The sequence below is a fragment of the Oryx dammah genome, unplaced genomic scaffold, assembly GCF_014754425.2.
Source record: "Oryx dammah isolate SB20612 unplaced genomic scaffold, SCBI_Odam_1.1 HiC_scaffold_29, whole genome shotgun sequence".
NCBI classification, from domain to species: domain Eukaryota; kingdom Metazoa; phylum Chordata; class Mammalia; order Artiodactyla; family Bovidae; genus Oryx; species Oryx dammah.
In genome coordinates this window covers 24,489,703-24,513,665 of record NW_024070213.1, presented here as the reverse complement: position 1 = coordinate 24,513,665, position 23,963 = coordinate 24,489,703, and the positions used below count along the sequence as shown (strand labels likewise).

Genomic DNA, 23,963 nt, shown 5'->3' with positions numbered 1-23,963 from the left:
GTTTTGTCATACTGGAATAGAAAATTTAAGGTGAAATCAGATATTTCTTTTCGGTGACATTGTTTTGGTAGGACCAGATGGATCATACTTCTTCAGATCATCGTCCAAACAAAAAAAGAAAGGTAGCAGTTGGTGAATGTTATAGTGTGCACATTTTTAGTAAATAACTTTCATGCTGCAAAAGCAAAATCAGAATGTATTGGAATAATATCAGAGTGATGTAATAAAAGGCATATTTATATTCTCACTTAAGCTTTAAGAAAAATGTAAATGAAAAGTTGTAACTTTCATAGGTATTGTGAAACCGAAAGTTATCGTTTTAAAAAATCCTATGTATCACCTTTCTGAGTTAGTATTTTTGTACTTATTTTGCTTTTATGTTCAGCAGAACTTTTCAACTTCTGTTGTAGCAAAATCAGAAAATTTCTATATTACCTGAAACAAACAGGTTTATATTTGGATAAAAACATGGTTATTAGGAAAGCTAAGGCGTGTTTATGTGAGAGAGGTAGAGACAGGGGCAGAGAGAGAGAGAATAAATTTTAGTGCTGTAGGAATCTTGAAACTTGAGCTTACTTAACCCTTGCATTTACAATAAGGGTGCTGAAATGCGGAGTTTTGCCAAAATCAGTCTCCTACTTAGTGACAAGAGACAAAAACGATAATCCAAAATTTCTGCTTCCCACTTAGAGTTTTTTTTCACCACAGGAAAAAAAATCCAGCAACCCCAAATTTACAAATGATCAAGTTGCTTGATCAGAAAGCAACAAGTACAAAATATTACCATCACATATTTTATTTTGGTTTTGCAGCATTTTGCAAAAGAAAAACAGGTTGCTTTTTGCTTTTTATTTAGTTGGTACAGTAACTTTCTACCTAATTTTCTTATTTTTTCTAACAGCTTATACCTACAGTTCTAAGTATCACATTTGTGTTCTGTAGATGTGTGAATATTATTAGAGTTAAATGGCATTGAGTGTGATTGAATCATATTTTGAATCTCCTCTAACCCACTCCCTAGTGTGGATATGTTGAAACGTGTGCCTTGCAGTGTCTATTATTTTAATAATGTAGTCTAACTCATATAATACAGTATCCATGATAGTATTTGCAGTTCCATTTTGTTCTCAGTGTATTAAAAGATGAAATTTACAAGCCAGATTGTTCTCTTTTCTGGTCAAGAGGACATCACTGATTAATAACATCTTTAGATGAAATAACTTCTTTCCTTACACATGAATAATCTTGTTAACTTTTGGGATTATGATCATTTATGTCGGTCAGATTGTTTTTACATTTCATGTAAGCTTTTCCATGACTTTTTCATTGAATATGAATAATGAATATTTTCAGATAACCACACAATGGTGACTTGTCAACTACTGTACTTATATATGAGATAGACTAGTTTTAGAGATGGCCATGAGACACTGCTATATGAAGTTCAGCCTATTCATAGGTAAATCACAGCTTTTTAAACTTCTTTTCCAGAACAAAGGAAGAATTATGCACGGGACAGTGTCAGCAGCGTGTCAGATATATCCCAATACCGTGTTGAAGTAAGATACTTTGATGTTTGCTACAATGTAGAGTGAAGCTTGAGGGACATAAAAATTGATAGCAAAATCAGAGCAATGTTTTATTTCACGTCTATGATGTTATAAATTGGGTTGAAATTTTTTTTTAGATTTTTTAAAAACAGATGTTAAGTATAAAAGTATCTAGTTAATCTGTTTTCATGGAAAATAAAATAACTACTCATTTATCATTATCAGCCATTTTTTGGTTAAAAACAGAACAAAGACTTCTATTTTGTATTATGGAATCTTGAAATAAGCCTTGATGGTTTTGTCTAAAGTTATTGCAAGTTCTGTTTAAACAATGGTCTCTTTTTAAAAAATTTTCCCTCTATTGCTGTCTTTTAAGATACTTGCTCTTAATTGGAATCTATTTGGGTGAACTTTGCTTATTATAATAGAAAATATTCAATTAGGGAATAATTTTTAAGTTGCTCCTGTTTTTAGGTTTCTGTTTCCTCAAGCATGCTTAATGAAATTTAAAGTTTTGTTTCAGTGCAGTGAAAAGTTTGATACTTGTTGCAAACTAGAATTGCTGTTGCTGCTCTCAACTACCAGTATCTATAGTTTTCAGGCTGGTTTGTTGACCACCTTCTGTTGTTAAACATCTAAATAACCAAGATGGAATATAAAGAGCATGTTATTTAAGCTGTTTAAAGTTTGTTTTTCTCATGTTTGTCCAGTTCAACAAGGCTCAGTATTAAACAGATTTAGATATTTTATGATGCAAGGCATCATTTCCTCTATTCATCAAAAACCTGTTTTGACTTTATTATCCCAGTAAGGTTCCCATGAAGTTCTAAAGTACTTTGTATTGGGTTGGTGAAAAAGTTCATTCGGGTTTTCACATAAGAGGTGTGAAAATCCTGAATGAACTTTCTGACCAACCCAATCTTTGTCTTTCCCCTCTACTAGCTGACTTCAGTTAGGTTAACTTTACAATTTGGGGGGAAAATACTAAGAGGCTATGTGTGTTACGTTTCTTCTTTTCTCAATCATAAGCACTTGACCACCTTTGTTCTGGATCGGAAAGATGCTATGATAACTGTTGATGATGGAATAAGGAAGCTGAAATTGCTCGATGCTAAGGGCAAAGTATGGACTCAAGATATGATTCTTCAGGTGGATGAGAAAGCTGTGAGCCTGATCGATTTAGAATCAAAGGCAAGTTTGAAAAACATATACTATTTTATTTTCAAGAAAGTCTAAAAATATTTATGTTCCCGTTAGGTCAGATTGTTTGAACATGGGTAAATATTTGCCACCATAAAATACTCTTGCCAGTGAATTTGAAGGAAAAAAGTCCTTCTCCATATACTTTATGCATGCAAAATCATGTTTTTAAACCAGAAATAGAGGGATACAATGTTTCTTTAACCATATATGATGAGATGGAAGAAGTGGGGAAAACATACCTAGAGCTAAACTAAAGCCCCTATAGGGCACTATTCTTTAAGACATATGTTAATTATATGCTAGGCCAAGCCATATCCAAGTGTTGTGGTTTGAACCCCAGTGAGTGAATTGGGATGAAGGAGTTTGTGTATATGTGCCTCAACTTCCACCAGGTCAACACTGGGTACCTTTCTTTCACACAGGTAGTCAGGTAAGATGCTGGAGCTCTTAAAAGAGGCCTTTTCTGAGCCCCATCACCTAGAAGGCATTTGAGTTGCTAAGATAAAGAAAATAACTTTTGTAATCATGTTAAAGTATTCTGATAGGAGTAGGGTGTAAAATTTGCCCTTTCTTTCATCTCATCTATTGCATTCTGTGAGAGAATAACACCCGGGAGCTTCTCTAATCCTCCTAGTTTCAAGTAGTTACAGAGAAGGAATATTAATTTATTTTGAAAGAAAATTGTTATCTCCCTGGTGTGACCTAGAAATTACATTCTATTTTAATGGAATCTGCATTTTTTGTTTCACCTTTCTGGGTCCCAAGGAATGAGGGCTTAGAATCAATTTATGGTGTGATGTCTGTGTATATGTGCTGTCTGTAATAAAAGTTATTATTTTTTTTTATGTTCCAGTTATCAGGGATGTTGGATTTTGTTTACTTATAAAAAGCCACCATTTCTCCCATCAGTCACATCATGACACTGCTTGCCATTTGTGTAAGGCCATTCATGTTAGGATAACCACCTTAAATGTATCTCATTAACAAAGAATTCATTATTATTATGAACAGAAAATTAATTTGTTTCAGAAGTAATTATTTGATCTATCAGGGTCTTATTGGCATGCCTTTTTATTGGTTAGAGACTGTTCAGTTTCATATGACCAAATAGCTTAATCATTTCAAAGAATGTATTTTTTAGCAAGATTCTTCTAACCCTGATGTTTGATATTTTTGGCTGGAAAAACTTACATAGTGAATTTTTCCATCTAAGAGATTCACTGAAATAAAAAGTGTACAAATGATGTATTATTCTTAGCTTAACATTTGTGATTACTAAAGATAAAAACTAAGAGTTTGACTATAATATTCAAGTAAAAACAAAACATAGCAAAACCTTGGTATTATAGAGCCACAGGGAAAAGAATACCAGGTAAGATGGATAATAACTTTGGAAAGAGGCCTCAGTTTACCTATTTTTCTCTTAAAGGCATCCTCTCTATGCTATAATCCTAGGAAATCAGTACTGCTAATTTCAGGTTTTCTTCTGTTTATTAAGAACAGAACCACATTCCTTTATTAAATATTTCCATCTTTTTTGCTCTTTCTCTCACTCCTCCTCTAGCCCAGGATGGTGTATTTTCTCTCTCCTTGTACCTACTCATCCTCCATATTTTCTGTGTTTACTAGTGTTCATTGTCAATGTGGTTTGCATACTTTTAAAAATTATTGGTATGATGCCTAGAGCTCTTTGTGGAGCACATTTTATATATCCAATGAAAAGTAAGGCAAGTTGTATTTTTGCTTTTTAGAATGAATTGGAGAATTTTCCTTTGAACACCATTCAGCATTGCCAAGCCATGATGCACTCCTGTAGCTACGATTCGATTCTTGCCCTGGTGTGCAAAGAGCCAACCCAGAGCAAGCCAGACCTTCATCTTTTCCAGTGTGATGAGATTAAGGTAAAAGACTGGTGAATTTTCTCTCCCTTTAAGCAGATGTTCTAGCTTTTGATTACCTCCTTCAATCATATGGCTACTAGGTACTAGATTTTTAGTGTCTTACAGTTTTGTTAGGAAAGCACCTCTGTATCTTCCCCAGGATGTTTAGGCTAAATAAATACGAGAAGATTGAGTGTTATTTAAAAAATCAGATGCATTCTGTTTATTTTTAAAATGTGCAGATAATACATTAAATTTTTCACTGAGGGACTTGGACTTATAAAAGATTGATTCTTCAAAAATCATGCTTCACAGACAATAACCATGTCATCTGTTTCATTCTGTTTTGTTCTGGCACCAATCACATAGCCTGGGTTATCGCAGTAAAACATTTGGACGTTTTCCATGGTACTGATTTAAGGGTTACTGTTTGATTATGTGACTTGAAAAATTGTTCAAGTTATGTAATCCCCAAGTCATAATGTGAAGAGTTGAGCATAGTTACTGGTAACAATATGCCATATCCTGAAGATTTATATTTCCAAGTACACTGTAATTTTCAAGTGACTGTAATTTGTGATGCTTTATTGGACATTAGAATTTATCTGCAACCTTGAATCTTTATTTCATGAGTTGATGTCTCTAAAAGGGAAAACGTTTTTAATTGAGTTGATTTTTGCTTTGCCAAGAACAGTGATTTGCCAAGAACACTTGATTGTATGTAATATATACAGGCATTCTTTTTCTTATAAAGAAATGTTGGGAGATTAGCATAAAGCATCATTTGATCTTTTCTGTAATTCTTTGACATTAAAATATGATAGGTAAGTAAGATTGACTATAAATAGTATATTTTATAATTTTTTTTATTTCAATGCATGTCATAAATGACTTTCTAAAAACTTTATTTAAGTAAATGACTTTCTTACTTGGAAACAATTGTAGCAATAGATAATTTGTATAAGTTCATTTGACTTCTCATATGTTGCCTTTGTAAAGTCATAAAACGCGTTAAGAATTTTTTTTGCAAGGTTAGATTTGTTACATCAGTAAGGATTAAGATGGATATTTTACTCTGAAAACAGTGAAATTTAATTCAAACATTTTATACACAGAGAGCTATGCTTAAAGACATTTTAAATCTGCTATATGTCTCAGTGCTCGAAAATCTCTCCCTGGAAGCTGTTATTGGACTGAGTGAAGTTTCTGGATTCCAGTTTTGAGGATAAAGGGCTTGCTTTATTTGTTGGGGCATGATGATATTGATGGGTCCAAAACAGATTCACTGAATGTTGTTTTGTCCTGCTTGAAAGCTTAAGTACCACCACACAGCTCTATGCATGTACTCACTGGTGCCATATTCCACATTTGGGATGGATTTTTTCCCTTGCCCCATTAGAAATATAAATGCAATGATATATGTAGTTTCTTTTATATGGGTCGTCTTGCAACTTCCCTTTTGAGTTTTAACCTTTATCATGGGACTTTATACAATGCTCCTGCCCACCTCAGTATAAATTTTTTCTTGGAAATATGATAGCCAACTCCACACCCTGCCCGTAGGAAATTCAGGACTCCTAGACATTCTTCCTGAAACTAGGATGTTCTTACCCAAGTGAAGCTAGACTAGGACACGTTAGCATTCTCGTTTAATAGCTGTGTGACCTAGGCCAAATCATCATATGAGTATTCCTCAGTTTTACTAATTATAAAACAAGAAAAGATTATATGATCTTTAAGTGTCGCCTCACTTCTAAAATTTTATGACTACCTGTGCCTATGGTAAAGAGTAGAATATATAACTATGTCTGTATGTATGTGTGTATATGGGAGCATTCCTGGTGGCCCCATGGTAAAAGAATCCTCCTGCGAATACAGGAGATACAGGTTTGATCCCTGGGTCAGGAAGATCCCCTGGAGAAGGAAATGACAAGCCACTCCAGTATTCTTGAAATGCCCTGGGAAGTGCCATGGACAGAGGAGCCTGGCAGCCTGCAGTCTGTGAGGCTGCAGAGTCAGACACGACTTAGCAACTAAATAACAATGTGTGTGTGAGTGTGTGTGTGTGTGTGTGTGTCTATTTGAGGAAAACATACATAATTACAGAGACCAAGCAGACATAAAATAGGAGATGAATATATCCCAGCAAGAATGTGATATACAGTAATAATCACTAGCTATAAATAAACTTCAGAACCAAACAAACTTCTTAGCTGCTAATCTCACATTGATTCCCAAGAAAACCACATCAGACATTCAAATGCTCTTGTTGGAAGAGTATCAGAAACATCATTCCTTTGGAGAAAGCTAGATTTTATTAACCTGGAATGACAGAATAAAAGGGTTATCACAAGGGTTACAGCCAAGTGTTGGGTCCACCTAGTGATGACTTGGGGCTGTCTTAAACTGAGGGAGTGGCTGTGCTGGAACTGAGTTATGTATGTCCACGGTTAATGGGTGCCCAGTGGATGGTGAGGATGGGGGAGGGGAGGGATGTTGCTGCATATGCTGGTACTTCCTATTCCTCCACCTCTTCCCGGGCAGAGGTATTAACCCAGTTACATTTTCAGCATGTGATTACACTTTCAACATATGCAAATCCCTTTTCTCTTTGCTTTTATACAAGTATAGCATTTTTTTTTTAATTAAAGGAGTCTGGATGAAATAATCTTTAAAAATTCCTTCCATTTTCGAATCCTTTCATTACAAAGTTCACTGAAAAAAACTACAAGTGTCATGTTTCAAAAGCAGATTTTTTAAAAAGTCACTTTTCTTTTGCATCAAGACATTTATTGATTTGGACAGCGAACATAATCCCTCTTTCTGTTTTAACCTACATACCAAGATAAAGAAATCCATAACCTCCCAGGTAATTTGTCTTTCGTTGCAGGCAAACCTAATTAGTGACGATATTGAGAGTGCAATCAGTGACAGTAAAGGAGGGAAGCAGAAGAGGCGGCTTGATGTCTTGAGGTAAAAACATTAAAAGAAATTAAGGGCTAGAATTGGTTTTTGAGTCATTTTTTTTCTTTAAAAATTAAAATATTTTCAGCAAAGGTGTATTATTATGTTTTACAGATTACAGTCTGTAATCTCAGCTCATTTGCTTTCCCAGGGTTGTTGGTGTGTATGTGTGTGCGCGTGACTTTTCTCTCCATAATTCTAGTGTTTCTCTGGCGTGGCTGCTCCCACTTCTGCTGTCCTAGAGACTCATGAACAAAAGAGTGGCGTTTTAAGGGAAGATAGCCTAAGGGAATATAAATAGATGTTAGGACTCTAGTGTTGTTAACACCCTTTGCTAATCATAGGAGACCCAGAAAAATACATTAAACCTGTTTTTCAGCTGAACTGAAAATGTTCTGTACTTTTCATATACATTTATAAATATACATAATATGGAATGGTTAAGAAATCATTGTTTTTCTACCCCAAGGCATACTTCTTGAGGTTAAAGAACCAATACATAAAACTGAGAGAACTGATGTGTTATAGAAATAGAGATGGTAAAAATTCAGTTTGTTTTCATCTGTTTTCAGGATGATTTCCAAAGCAGACCCTGGTATACCACCTCCACCCAAAGCGCCTGCCCCCGTACCCCCTGGCACTGTGACCCAGGTGGACGTTAGGAGTCGAGTGGCAGCCTGGTCTGCCTTGGCAGCTGACCAAGGAGACTGTGAGTACTTCCAGGGATTGGTACTTATTGAACATTTACTTTGAGTGGTGACCCAGTTCTTGCTTTCAGGCTCTGATGCTGATTTCTAAGCTGAAACTTGAGGTTAGTTTTGTAAAAATAGATCTTATGTAAAGAAAAGTTAAGGGCTTTGTAAGATTATTGTTTCTAAGAGTTAAGACCAGTCTTTTAATAAATCTAGTGTTAGAGTCTTTTCATTTTAAAGCTCTCAAAGAGGGAGTTTGACTCAACTAACAATTAAAAGAGTGATAATATAATATTTTAATATACTTAATATTATAAATATATTTAAATATAATGCATTACACTTAATATAATATTTTAATATATAAATGAAATATTTTAATATTTAATATAATTTAGATCAATATTTGAAAATGATAATTCTTCAAAGTTCTTTCCATTACTGTTATCTTACACTGTCCTCTCTTGCACAAACTGTTCATGTTTACAATGGCAGGATGTCAGGACAGGGGATAGGGAGGTGGAAAAGGGCTAAACTGCATTCATCATCATGTAAATTTACCTAATGGGTCCTATGTCTGTACTGTCATTTTGCTTTAATATTCTTAAAACAAATAACCATATCAAAGAACATAGTGTAATATATGTCAGAATGTTTCACTACGTCTGAAATTTTTATAACTGGAAAATGCCTTAACATATGTTTGGTCTAATCTCTTGATTACAAGGGTAAATAAATTGTGATCTGGTGAGTCTGAATTTGATGGAGACCATAGTGTCAGTTCTTTTACCTCCTAGTTCAGTGTGACTACTTAAATCACTTACTCTTTAACTAGTAAAGCATCATTCATGAGAATACCTAGCAGTGTAGTTAAACTAAAAAACTTAATTGACAAAATGAGGGATACTGGACTGTCCTTTGAGTCTGTGAACCAAATTTAGGCTCTGGGGCAAGCCTGGGATATACCTGTGTGACCTTAAAAGTTATGCCTCACTTGCAGAATGGAAATGAGTTAAACTCATATGTTTCTGCAGATCTGAAAGGGAATAATATACATGATAGTACCTGGAACAGTATAGTAGGTAGTCATTTTTGCCAAATTGAGTTCATTTTATCAATCACTTTCCATTTTATTTAGATTCTTGTGTCCTTAAAGCTATTTTCAGTTTACATATAAGCCCAGCTACCAAACAGATGAAAGAAAGAAATCTTTGAAGCATCCATTTTTCAAAAATAAAGTAGCATAATTTTTAGTTATTGTAACTTTTTAACACTTTATATACATTTCCACTTTGTATTTACAGTGCGAAGTGGAATTTTATAGTGTTTTCTACTTCTTGTGTACTTAGAGTATTTTAGCTATTGTTACTCTTTTGGTAGAGGAGATGTGGGTTTTATTTTGAGAGAGGTCAAAATGGTCATCCTTGAAGTTCAGGAAGGGTAAGACACCTTAAGTTTTTTAGACTTTCTGAATAAACCTATAAAAACATCCATCAAACCTATAATTTACAACAACAAAAATCTATTCCCAAGGATTTCTGAGCCCTCATTATGTGTGTTAGTTACTCAGTCATATCCGACTCTGTGACCCCATGGACTGTAGCCCACCAGGCTCCTCTGTCTATGGGATTTTCCAGGCAAGAATACTGGAGTAGGTTCAGTTCAGTTCAGTTCAGTCCCTCAGTTGTGTCTGACTCTTTGCGACCCCGTGAATCGCAGCACGCCAGGCCTCCCTGTCCATCAACAACTCCTGGAATTCACTCAGATTCACGTCCATCGAGTCTGTGATGCCATCCAGCTATCTCCTCAGTCGTCCCCTTCTCCTCCTGCCCCCAACCCCTCCCAGCATCAAAGTCTTTTCCAATGAGTCAACTCTTCGCATGAGGTGGCCAAAGTACTAGAGTTTCAGCTTTAGCATCATTCCTTCCAAAGAAATCCCAGGGCTGATCTCCTTGAGAATGGACTGGTTGGATCTCCTTGCAGTCCAAGGGACTCTCAAGAGTCTTCTCCAACACCACAGTTCAAAAGCATCGATTCTTCGACACTCAGCTTTCTTCACAGTCCAACTCTCACATCCATACATGACCACTGGAAAAACCATAGCCTTGACTAGGTGGACCTTAGTCGGCAAAGTAATGTCTCTGCTTTTGAATATGCTATCTAGGTTGGTCATAACTTTTCTTCCAAGGAGTAAGCGTCTTTTAATTTCATGGCTGCAATCACCATCTGCAGTGATTTTGGAGCCCCAAAAAATAAAGTCTGACACTGTTTCCACTCTTTCCCCATCTATTTCCCATGAAGTGATGGGACCAGATGCCATGATCTTCGTTTTCTGAATGTTGAGCTTCAAGCCAACTTTTTCACTCTCCTCTTTCACTTTCATCAAGAGGCTTTTTGGTTCCTCTTCACTTTCTGCCGTAAGGGTGGTGTCATCTGCATATCTGAGGTTATTGATATTTCTCCTGGCAATCTTGATTCCAGCTTGTGTTTCTTCCAGTCCAGCATTTCTCATGATGGACTCTGCATAGAAGTTAAATAAGCAGAGTGACAATATACAGCCTTGACGTACTCCTTTTCCTATTTGGAACTAGTCTGTTGTTCCATGTCCAGTTCTAACTGTTGCTTCCTGACCTGCATACAGATTTCTCAAGAGGCAGGTCAGGTGGTCTGGTATTCCCATCTCTTTCAGAATTTTCCACAGTTTCTTGTGATCCACACAGTCAAAGGCTTTGGCATAGTCAATAAAGCAGAAATAGATGTTTTTCTGGAACTCTCTTGCTTTTTCCATGATCCAGCAGATGTTGGCAATTTGATCTCTGGTTCCTCTGCCTTTTCTAAAACCAGCTTGAACATTAGGAAGTTCACGGTTCACATATTGCTGAAGCCTGGCTTGGAGAATTTTGAGCATTGCTTTACTAGCATGTGAGATGAGTGCAATTGTGCAGTAGTTTGAGCATTCTTTGGCATTGCCTTTCTTTGGGGTTAGAATGAAAACAGACCTTTTCCAGTCCTGTGGCCACTTCTGAGTTTTCCAAATTTGCTGGCATATTGAGTGCAGCAGTTTCACAGCATCATCTTTCAGGATTTGAAATGGCTCAACTGGAATTCCATCACCTCCACTAGCTTTGTTCATAGTGATGCTTTCTAAGGCCCGTTGACTTCACATTCCAGGATGTCTGGCTCTAGGTGAGTGATCACACCATCGTGATTATCTGGGTCGTGAAGATCTTTTTTGTACAGTTCTTCTGTGTATTCTTGCCACCTCTTCTTAATATCTTCTGCTTCTGTTAGGTCCAGACCATTTCTGTCCTTTACCAAGCCCATCTTTGCATGAAATGTTCCCTTGGTATCTCTAATTTTCTTGAAGAGATCGTTAGTCTTTCCCATTCTGTTCTTTTCTTCTATTTCTTTGCATTGATTGCTGAAGAAGGCTTTCTTATCTCTTCTTGCTATTCTTTGGAGCTCTGCATTCAGATGCTTATATCTTTCCTTTTCTCCTTTGCTTTTCGCTTGTCTTCTTTTCACAGCTCTTTGTAAGGCCTCCCCAGACAGCCATTTTGCTTTTTTGCATTTCTTTTCCATGGGGATGGTCTTGATCCCTGTCTCCTGTACAATGTCACGAACCTCATTCCATAGTTCATCAGGCACTCTATCTATCAGATCTAGGCCCTTAAATCTATTTCTCACTTCCACTGTATAATCATAAGGGACTTGATTTAGGTCATAGCTGAATGGTCTAGCAGTTTTTCCCTACTTTCTTCAATTTAAGTCTGAATTTAGTAGTAAGGAGTTCACGATCTGAGCCACTGGAGTGGGTAGCCATTCCCTTCTCCAGGGGAATCTTCCTGACCCAGGGATCGAATCCCAGTCTCCTACATTGCAGGCAGACTCTTTACAGTCTGAGTCACCAGTGAAGTCCCTCATTAGATGTTGTCTGAAGTACTCTGTACAGTCTCATCTATCAAGTTACAGTTAGATAAGCTTTTCAGAATTTCTAGTTTACTACTAGGTCAAACAGAACACAGTGCTTACCATATGAGGTTCTGCCTGGATCCAGGACACTTTGTAGTTGAAAGCCCTCTAAGAGGAGTATCTCTCTGCTCGCCTGAAGGCTCCAGCTGACTTAGGTTGGATGACTCCTTCTTCGGATCCTTGACATAGCTCTTGAGCCTTCCCAGGCGGCACAGTGGTAAAGAATCTGCCTGCCAGTGCAGGAGACCTGGGTTTGATTCCTGGGTCTGAAAGACCCCCTGAAGGAGCAAATGGCACCCCACCCCAGTATTCTTGCCTGGAGAATCCCATGGATAGAGGAGCCTGGCAGGCTACAGTCCACAGGCCCCAAAGAGTCAGACACTACTGAGCATGCAGGCACGCATGCAGCCATAGCTCTGCCCTGACTCCAGAAGAGATCTCTGTAGAACAGTGGCAATTGCAGTGCATTCCTAGTAGTGTTTCAGACTATGAAAAACTCTGAGAAATACTACATATCTCTCACTGTGTCCTCCAAATGGTATTTTGGGACCTAGTAGAGTTCCTAATACCTATATTTCAGCTTCAACTTAACTGCTGCCCGGTATACCTATAGCTAAGATAGCAGCCAAACACATGTAAAAACAGCAGCTAACTGGCTAGATTGCATATATGGAAATTGTACTGATTAAGTTTCGTAAGACTCAGTGATTTGTTTTTTTCTTTTTTGGTGAATATTCCATTTAAGGGTAAAGTTAGGCATAGAGGAGGCATAGCAGTTTGCAGTATTTTTTGCACTTCTCTTTACTGAACATGATGAGCCATGAGGATCCATCCTGAGTTGTGTTTCCATTTAGTAATGACGCAGTTCTCCTGTTCCATCCATCCCTTTTTCTTTCATTTCATCTACTGAGAAATCTTGGAATGAGTATCTGTGTTAATTGGAAGTGTTAACAGTCTTGTAGCTGGAAGGAGTTCAGATAAAATGATACTGATTATCATGCCCTAGCCAGCTGAGCTAACACAGTATCTCGAGACTTTTGTTCTTCAATTTGCAAATTCTTATAGGTATTTCTGCTTTTAAAGCATATAGCTTCAAATGAGAATTAGCCCAACATTGTGGGCTTTAAGCTTAATTACAACTGGAATATTAGAAGCCCTTTACTATCAGAAGACCCAAAGCTTTACTGTTATCACGATGTTAGAAAGTATGAGAATGAGGGGCTTTAAAACTTAGAACTTAGTTAACTTAGTAAACTTAGAACTTCTTAAAAGCACCTTTTAAGAAATAGGTGCTTTAAAAAGCGTGTATATTTTTTCTTCTGTAGGAGTTAAAGGGTACTAAGTTAGGCTTGGTTCCACGGGCATCTGACTTTAGAAGAGAGAGAATAGAGGGGAGATTACAGGGTAAATCAGTACCATGAAGATGGACGGCTGGTACTTCAGCTCTGTCAAGTGTGGTGGTGGGAATGAATGTCAGAGATGAGGGTGGTGAGGATACGTGTTAGAGATGCTAGTGGCGAAGGGTACAGGCCAGAGGTGATGAGCACAGCTTTGATTTTTGTATCCAGTGCAAGTGTTTACTTTTGCCAATGGCACTCTTTTCTAGACAGTTTGCATGTCTGGTTATCTATATTGGTATCACTTAAGCAACAGGTTGAAAGATGTATGATTTTCTTTTCTTTAGTTGAGAAACAGAGAAATTATTACCAGCAGGAAGAAACACCTGAGATGATGGCAGCCCGCATTGACAGGGATGTGGTAAGTGAGACAGTCATCATTAGACCATTGGCTCTCTCTTTTTTTAGAGAAAAAATGTTAACAGGAAAAGTTAAGTTGATTTAAATATATTTTGTGGAAACTATATTTTCTCTTTTCAGTCGTGGCTATGACCTTTGAATTATTTTTTTTTCTTAACAATTTTTGCCTTTATGCAAATATTTAACTAGTAGATTATGGCTGTGATAGAACTAGGATATTAACTGGTTTACAAAGGAGTTTAAGCTGAATGGTCAAGATTTGAGGGATTTTTCTTTTCTTGTGGTTTGTAATCTATAATTAAAATATCTTATTAATTTGTCTTCCTGGAATTTATTCTAAAGTGTTTTATAATGCCTGAAAGATAAAAGTTATGTGGCATTTCTTAAGGGTAGATAAGTATATTTTAATACTTAAAAGATAAGGCTATATTGATTTTGATTTCTCTATAATAATTTCCTAGCAAAATGACACTGCCCTGTAACATAATTATAAAATATGATGTCAGTATAATTGCTTTTTATACTCTACTTATGTTCTGAGCTTATTTGGAAACAAATACTTAAAGGACTTTAGAGTTTGAAATGTAATTTTTGTATTACAGTGTTACTTGTTAATACTTAAAGGTTTATTTAATACTCAAAAGCTTATTTAATCTCAGTTTTTAGTCTTTAGAAGAATGTCAAGTTTCACACATAAAAGGAAGTCAAGAAAGACTATAGTATGTATAATATACAGTATATATTAATATAATATATGATATAATATATAATATAATTGAAGTTGATCCCATGATCTGTGAAAGCATAGTGCATCATTAATTCTTCTTTACCCTATAGAAGCTCTTATTAATGCCTATTGTTACAGATTATCAATGTGTGTGTTAGGTTATCACAACATTCTATATACCCTTAGTCCTGAAAAATAATATTGTCATTGCTTTATTGGGAAATTTATTAGAAAAACTAAAATGCTAGTGCTATTCTAACAAACTGTTTTCTTAGAATCCCCCCACAACTTTATGTGGGAAGAACACAATGAGAAGATTAGAGTAATTGAAAATAGTTAGTCTGAATATATATTGTGAATGTTTTCTTTATAATATTGAAAATAGAATAAAATAAAACTAAATAAAAATGTAAATGTTAGACTTTAGCCACAGGTATACTTAGTTGAATACTTTTTCTTAGAATTAGTGATAAACTTGAAATTTATATGTGGGAAGGGTTCCTTTTTCTTTTCTTTCTTTCTTTCTTTTAAACTTTCTGATTTTCCTTCACAGTGTAAAGCTAAGGTAAAAATAGATTTCTTCTGCTTTATATTTTATTCTTTAATTTCTAATTTCAGCAAATCTTAAACCACATTTTGGATGACATTGAATTCTTTATCACAAAACTCCAAAAAGCAGCTGAAGCATTTTCTGAGCTTTCTAAAAGGAAGAAAGCTAAGAAAGGTAAAAAGAAAGGGCCAGGAGGTAAGTTGGATTTTCTTTACCTTCTAAAGAACCATTCAGAATGCCAGTGCTAGGCCGAGCTGGCACTTCAGAGTTGTTAAACAGGACTCCATTGCCCAGAGACCAGGGTCCCTTTTCTGGTTTTGAGAGAACTAGTGATATGGGCGGAGAGGACAATAAACCTGAGAAATAGCGCATTTGGTCCCGATTTGGCTACAGTAAAGAAAGACTCTAAGACATTCTGCCTAAATTAATTAGAGACTCATTCAATAGTGGCCATCTGTCTATAGTTTTTGTTAGTCATTGTAAAGATAATGTCTGTTAAAGAAAGTCATAGTGCCATTCTTCTCATATTTAAATTTATTTTACTATAAATATAGAATCTCATTATTTTGTTAAATTAAAGGATTGACTCTGCTTATTAAAATAGTTAAAAATGTCAGTGGATTTTAATTTTTTATCACAAAACTCCAAACAGTATGTTCAGGTCACCTTCAAGCAGTTTTTACATATGCTGCAGTTCAGTTATTTAAAATGACCTCAAGATATATAAAATTATAATTTTTTAACAAAATGGTATAGATGGAAATATATGAGAAGAATAAATATTCTCATTACACATGACTTCCACATCTTTCTCTAGCTCTGTCTACATCGTAAGCATATGACAGTAGACCTGTCTTCTAAAAGTGTGTATGTGGATATACTTTACTTCATATATTCTGAAATTCAGTATTATTGCTTTCTCATGTACTTGCTGCTCTTGTACTCTTTACAAAGGGTATGCCATCTTCTTGGTCATCCAAATTCAGAACCATAGATTTTTTTGTGAGTCCATTCTTTAGTTTATAACCAACATCGATTTTATTTTTTCAGCCTCTCTTGTATAAAGTTTTTTTCCCTTTTCAGTTTCATATACAGCAGCTGCTTCAAGGTACCTCATTTTTTACCCAGCTTTCTAAGCAACCTTCAAGCCTCTAGTCTTCCGTTTTGTGAAGACATTCTTCTTAAAGCTGTAAGGCAGTTACTTCACTTTTTCTGCTGAAAAGCTTGTTAATCCCGTGTTCTATTGCTTTATGTAACTCAGACTCCTCACCCTGGCGGTCAAGGTCATTCACAGTCTCACCTTGATCTACTTTTCCATTCTCATGTGTCTTTGCTTTTCTGTTTGTTGTTTCATGTAGAGACTATTTCCTTTTTCCATGTTTTTGCTAATGCTGCTTTTATTCAACCATGATGTTTTTCTTACCAAACTGCCCTGGAACAGACTTTCCAAATCCCATCTGAAAACTATTTTTCCCAGGATACATCCTTAAGTATACATTTCCTCATCGGTAGTCTCTTTGTAGCCTCAGTTGACACATCTCTATTACTTATCTGATTCATATCGTCTATGGATTTTTAGGGCCTTAGGAGTAGGATGTATAACTTACACAGCTTGCACATTTTTATAGTCTTCACAGTGATAAACACAATGATTAGCATGTAGAAGGGCTACAGTATAAATTTATGGAACCTGATGAGTAATCTGGTAGTGCCTAAGGGTACGGCAATCCATTTCAAAGGTTGAGTCATCTTAATTTTTTATAGTCAGTCTATGAGAAGTGAGAAGGTAACTAGGTAGCATGATATCTGATGTGATCATCAAACTTTACAAACATAAACGTGTTTTCTTTTCATTGAAGAAGTTTTCTTGGAACTTTGCCCTCATCTACCCCCTTCTCCTATTTAATTCTTTAGAGGGTGTTTTAACACTGCGGGCAAAACCTCCACCTCCTGATGCATTTGTGGACTGTTTCCAAAAGTTTAAACATGGATTTAACCTTCTGGTAAGTGAAATTTATTTGTGCACTATTTGAAGCAACAAATGGAAGAGATCAGAGTCTAGCCTGGAGGATGTACCTGATCAAATTAAGAGATTAAACTGTTATTGTAGGTATTTTTGTGTGTTTTTATTTGCCTTTAATTAGCATAGCAGATTGTAAAACTTATACATCTAAGACACTTGATCAAAAAAGGATGACTCTAATTTTTAAAATGAAGTTCTCCTAATCTAATTCAGTGCTTGCTAATTGAGATTCTAGAGGTGAAACTAGTAGCAAAACCTCTTCTTTTGAGTCTGTGTTGAACCTTTTTGAATGTCTGTCTTTGGCCTGATTACATTGTAGTAATGTGTTCGCCTGCTTTTTTAATCTTACAGGCCAAATTGAAATCTCACATCCAGAATCCTAGTGCTGCAGATTTGGTTCATTTTTTATTTACTCCATTAAATATGGTAAGATTTTGTTAATTTCAGAAAGTAATTGTTCTTAGCATTTTATCAACCCCACATTTCTGTCTAGATTATCTTGATAGTTTTTCTTCATTGCCTTGCTTGGGTACCATTTCTTTTGGCGTCTCTTGTGGACATTGATGATGTGAAATTTGAAAGCTTAAAAGAAAAACTAAAGAGCCTCTTGATGAAAGTGAAAGAAGAGAGTGAAAAAGTTGGCTTAAAGCTCAACATTCAGAAAACGAAGACCATGGCATCCGGTCCTACCACTTTATGGCAAATAGATGGGGAAACAGTGGAATCAGTGGCTGACTACTTTTTGGGGCTCTAAAATCACTGCAGATGGTGATTGCAGTCATGAAATTAAAAGACAGTTACTCCTTGGAAGGAAAGTTATGACCAACCTAGACAGCATATTAAAAAACAGAGACATTACTTTGTCAGCAAAGATCTGTCTAGTCAAGGCTATGGTTTTTCCAGTAGTCATTTATGGATGTGAGAGATGGACTATAAAGAAGGCTGAGTGCCCAAGAATTGATGCTTTTGAACTGTGGTGTTGGAAGACTCCTGAGAGTCCTTTGGACTGCAAGGAGATCCAACCAGTCCATCCTAAAGGAATTAAGTCCTGAATATTCATTGGAAGGACTGATGTTGAAGCTGAAACTCCAATACTTTGGCCACCTCATGCAAAGAGTTGACTCATTTGAAAAGACCCTGATGCTGGGAAAGATTGAGGGCAGGAGGAGAAGGGTAAGACAGAGGATGAGATGGTTGGAAGGCATCATCGGCTCGATAGACATGAGTTTGGGTAAATTCCGGGAGTTGGTGATGGACAGGGAGGCCTGGCGTGCTGTGGTTCATGGGTTCACAAAGAGTCAGACAGGACTGAGCCACTGAACTGAACTGAAAAGAAACTTAGAAATTGCCTAGTCCAAATACTTAATTTATTAGCTGAGGAAACTGATGTCTTTGACAGAACTAAGAAAATAAGAAAAAAGAAAAATTTTTGAATGCCAGTGTTTTAGTATATACTAGTATACAATGTAAATGGCTTGAACAAAATAGAAAGTTTTATTTCTTTCAAAACAGGCTAGGCATGAGGAGTCCAATGCTGACAGATAGCTTTGCTCTATGAAGTTACCCAGAGATCCATCCTCTTTCACTGAGATGTTCCTCCATCTCCTGAGCTGCATCTGATTCAATCACTTGTTCATTCATTTATGTATTCAGCAAATATTCATTGGGAGCCTGCCACATGCTATGGGCTTCCCTGGTGGCTCAGAGGTTAAAGCATCTGCCTGCAATGCGGGAGACCCGAATTTGATCCCTGGGTTGGGAAGATCCCCTGGAGAAGGAAATGGCAACCCACTCCAGTATTCTTGCCTGGGAAATCCCATGGACGGAAGACGCTGGTGCCCTACAGTCCACGGGGTCGCAAAGAGTTGGACACGGCTTCAGTTTCACTTTATATGCTTGGCATTATTGGTAGCTCATCAAAAACAAAACACATAAATTTTTTTAACCTTTTGATTTTGTATTGGAATACAGCCAATTAACAATGTTGTGATAGTTTCAAGTGGACAGCAAAGGGGCTCAGTCATACCCACATGTGTATCCCTTCTCCCCCAAACTCCCCTCCCATCCAGGCTGCCACATAACCTTGAGCAGGGTTCCCTGTGCTATACAGTAGGTCCTTGTTATTATTCATTTTAAATATAGCAGTGTGTACATGTCCCTCCCAAACTCCCTAAGTATCCCTTCCTCCTTCTCTTCTCTCCTGGCAACCATACATTCATTCTCTAAGTCTGTGAGTCTTTTTCTATTTTAAATAAGTTCATTTGTATCATTTCCTTTTATTTTTTTTCTTTGTTTTTTTTTTTAATTTGAAAATAATTTTTTTTTTAATTTTACTTTACAATTCTGTATTGGTTTTGCCATACATTGACATGAATCCACCACGGGTGTACATGTGTTCCCAAATATGAACCCCCCTCCCACCCCTCTCCCCACAAAATCTCTCTGGGTCATCCCCGTGTACCAGCCCCAGGGATGCCATATCCTGCATCAGACATAGACTGGCGATTCGATTCTTACATGATATTATACATGTTTCAATGCTATTCTCCCAAATCATCTCACCCTCTCCCTTTCCCTCTGAGTCCAAAAGTCCTCTATACACATCTGTGTCTTTTTTGCTGTCCTGCACACAGGGTCATCATTGCCATCTTTCTAAATTCTATATATATGTGTTAGTATACTGTATTGGTGTTTTTCTTTCTGGCTTACTTCACTCTGTATAATCGGCTCCAGTTTCATCCATCTCATCAGAACTGATTCAAATGTATTCTTTTTAACGGCTGAGTAATACTCCACTGTGTATATGTACCACAGCTTTCTTATCCATTCATCTGCTGATGGACATCTAGGTTGTTTCCATGTCCTGGCTATTATAAACAGTGCTGCGATGAACACTGGGGTACATGTGTCTCTTTCAATTCTGGTTTCCTCGGGTTTAAGGGATGTAATACCATATTTCTTCTTCTTTGACTTCGCTCAGAATGATAGTCTGTAGGTCCACCCATGTTGTTGCACATGGCGTTATTCCATTCTTGCTAATGGTTATGTAATATTCCATTGTATATATGTTCCACATCTTTTTTATCCAGTCCTCTGTCAGTGGGTGTTTAGGTTGCTTCCATAGCTTGGCTGTTACAAACAGTGCTGCGATGAACAGTGGGGTACATGTATCCTTTTGGACCATAAAACACGTAAATTCTTATTGGAACTTATGTTGTATTATGTAGGGGCAGCCAATAATCTGAAAAATGTATAAATAACTCACTCAAATCGTGTGTGAAAAAATTCAGAGGAGGAGACGGGGAGTGCCATGTATGTGTGTGTGTGTTGTGAAGTATTACACTTTTTTGAATAGGGTTGTTTAAGGGAATGACTCACTGAAAAGGTATCATTTGCGGAAATGAAGGAAGAAATGAGTCATGTGGATTTCTGAAGGAAGAGACTTCCCAGGCAGAAAACAGCTAATGTTGATGCTCCGAGACGGTAACATGTAACTCCTGTTCTTGGAAGAAATAGTTATTGTCACTTGAATGGAATAAAAGGGAGCTCAACTAGAGGGAGATAAGGTCAGCAAACAGGAGGACATATCCTGTTGGTCTTCACTGATGATTGTGAAACCTTTGATGCTTTTGGAGGGTTTACAGCAGAAAAGGATTGCTTTGGCTGCAGTGTTTAGAAATTTGAGGGAGGAAGGGATTGAGGTGGCCCTGGAAAGAATCCTGATGGGAGATTATGTAGTTGCGACCAAGTAACTAACATTGGAGGTGGTGAGAAGTGTAATTCTTGTTGTTAAACAGAAGCAACAGGAGTTGGTGGCAGATTGTAAGTGTTGTGTAAGAGTCCAAGATTTCTCCACAGTTCCGGCTTGAGACTGGAAGGATGGACTAATTATTAACTGAGATGGAGAAGACTGTGAGTAAAATGGGTTTTTGGCAGGAGGTGAGTGGAGGTGATGGCATTCCAGTTGAGCTGTTTCAAATCCTGAAAAATGATGCTGTGAAAGTGCTGCGCTCAATATGCCAGCAAATTTGGAAAACTCAGCAGTGGCCACAGGACTGGAAAAGGTCCGTTTTCATTCCAGTCCCAAAGAAAGGCAATGCAAAAGAATGCTCAAACTACAGCACAGTTGCACTCATCTCACATGCTAGTAAAGTAATGCTCAAAATTCTCCAAGCCAGGCTTCAGCAATACGTGAACCATGAACTTCCTGATGTTCAAGCTGGTTTTAGAAAAGGCAGAGGAACCAGAGATCAAATTGCCAACATCCGCTAGATCATGGAAAAAGCAAGAGAGTTCCAGAAAAACATCTATTTCTGCTTTCTTGATTATGCCAAAGCCCTTGACTGTGTGGATCACAATAAACTGTGGAAAATTCTGAGAAAGATGGGAATACCAGACCACCTGACCTGCCTCTTGAGAAATCTGTATGCAGGTCAGGAAGCAACAGTTACAACTGGACATAGAACAACAGACTGGTTCCAAATAGGAAAAGGAGTACATCAAGGCTGTATATTGTCACCTTGCTTATTTAACTTCTATGCCAAGTACATCATGAGAAACGCTGGACTGGAAGAAGAAACACAAGCTGGAATGAAGATTGCCGGGAGAAATATCAATAACCTCAGATATGCAGATGACACCACCCTTATGGCAGAAAGTGAAGAGGAACTAAAAAGCCTCTTGATGAATGTGAAAGAGGAGAGTGAAAAAGTTGGCTTAAAGCTCAACATTCAGAAAATGAAGATCATGGCATCCTGGTCCCATCACTTCATGGGAAATAGATGGGGAGACAGTGTCAGACTTTATTTTTGGGGGCTCTAAAATCATTGCTCGATGGACGTGAGTCTGAGTGAACTCTGGGAGATGGTGATGGACAGGGAGGCCTGGCGTGCTCCGATTCATGGGTTCGCAAAGAGTCGGACACGACTGAGTGACTGAACTGAACTGAAAATCACTGCAGATGGTGACTGCAGCCATGAAATAAAAGACGCTTACTCCTTGGAAGAAAAGTTATGACCAACCTAGATAGCATATTCAAAAGCAGAGATGTTACTTTGCTGACTAAGGTCCGTTTAGTCAAGGCTATGGTTTTTCCAATAGTCATGTATGGGTGTGAAAGTTGGACCGTGAAGAAGGCTGAACGCTGAAGAACTGATGCTTTTGAACTGTGGTGTTGGAGAAGACTCTCGAGAGTCCCTTGGACTGCAAGGAGATCCAACCAGTCCATTCTGAAGGAGATCAGTCCTGGGATTTCTTTGGAAGGAATGATGCTAAAGCTGAAACTCCAGTACTTTGGGCCTCTCATGCAAAGAGTTGACTCATTGGAAAAGATTTTGATGCTGGGAGGGATTGGGGGCAGGAGGAGAAGGGGATGACTGAGGATGAGATGGCTAGATGGCATCAGTGACTCGATGGACGTGAATCTGAGTGAACTCCAGGAGTTGGTGATGGACAGGGAGGCCTGGCATGCTGTGATTCATGGGATCACAAAGAGTCAGACACGACTGAGCGACTGAACTGAACTGAAGGAATATTCTTTAGATAATGTCAAAAGTGAGTTATGTCCAGATGGAGAAATTTGAATTGGTAGTTGAACGTATGAATCTGGGATTCAATGGAGAAATCAGGCTAGAGTTATAACTGAAGATCCTCTGCATACAAGTCCATGAAATTGGATGGTGCCACCAAGGAAATGATGATAAATAAAAAAAAAAGAAGGGGTGATGGAGCTTTAGGTAGTTTCAGTGATAAGAGAGTGAGAAGAATCAGCAAAAAAAGTGAGAATAAGCAGGAAATCAGAAGAAAAACTGGAATATCATAGTAGGTATTCTAGAAGCCAAATGAAGAAAATGTTTGCAAGAGGAAGAATTGAGATACTCAGGCTAGGCATTTCTAATGTGGAAGCTAACTTATCTCTGTGTCCTAATAACAGCCATACAATGGCAAAGAAAAATAACTTTAAGAAGGTGACTGAGCTTAAACAGTTACTGGCATTATCCAAATGGTGTGGACTTACTCATATGGCCATGCCTAACACCAGAAGCATGGCATCTCCATTGGAGCAGCTATGAGTTCATCTAAAATGTAGGGACTTCTCTTTTTAGAAGGAAGAAGGAGAGAATGGATACTAGGGGAGAGATAGCAGTCTTTGAAGGCCCATACATGCCAGGTATAGTAATGTGTTCATAACACAGGTTTTCCTGCAGAAAACTCCCCTTCTTGTATTTTTGTAAAAAGCATATTTTTATATAAGGTGTAATTTTTGAAGCTAATAAAATGGTACATTGGGAACAGTCACTTTATGAAGAAGATGGATATTTCCATGATTTTATCCAGCAAAAGGGTATTCCACTTGTGTCGTAGGCCGGGATCCAAGATACACATTTTCATCTTCTAGATTTTCCATACCCAAGTATAGTCTTTTCTTATACGTTTAATGAAATAGGTACAGTAATATACTTTCCTTCCCATTTTCTCTTTCTTATATTTACAAACTGTGTAATAGTGGGTTTTCCAAGCTAACGTGTACCACTGTCTTGTCTTCCTGGACAGTTAAGAAAATTAGCTGAAATAATATTTGAGGGCACAAACAAAAGCACTGGGATTTAAGAAAAGCATGGCAACAGAAAGCAGGTGGAACAGTTG

General features: G+C 37.2%; 1 protein-coding gene across 5 annotated transcripts in view; it reads left to right on the top strand.

The window, feature by feature from the left end:
* The window catches only part of EPS8 (epidermal growth factor receptor pathway substrate 8), a 206,705-nt gene that overhangs the window by 143,107 nt on the left and 39,635 nt on the right, over positions 1 to 23,963 (top strand). For 3 of the 5 annotated variants that reach the window (XM_040235257.1, XM_040235258.1, XM_040235259.1), the window contains exons 4-13: positions 72 to 122; positions 1,492 to 1,559; positions 2,580 to 2,741; positions 4,505 to 4,654; positions 7,524 to 7,606; positions 8,170 to 8,306; positions 13,946 to 14,019; positions 15,364 to 15,490; positions 17,210 to 17,298; positions 17,670 to 17,744. In XM_040235257.1, coding sequence (XP_040091191.1) covers positions 72 to 122; positions 1,492 to 1,559; positions 2,580 to 2,741; positions 4,505 to 4,654; positions 7,524 to 7,606; positions 8,170 to 8,306; positions 13,946 to 14,019; positions 15,364 to 15,490; positions 17,210 to 17,298; positions 17,670 to 17,744 — 1,016 coding nt within the window. The remainder of the gene's footprint in view (positions 1 to 71; positions 123 to 1,491; positions 1,560 to 2,579; positions 2,742 to 4,504; positions 4,655 to 7,523; positions 7,607 to 8,169; positions 8,307 to 13,945; positions 14,020 to 15,363; positions 15,491 to 17,209; positions 17,299 to 17,669; positions 17,745 to 23,963) is intronic. The other 2 variants (XM_040235260.1, XM_040235262.1) reach the window with 1 other exon arrangement.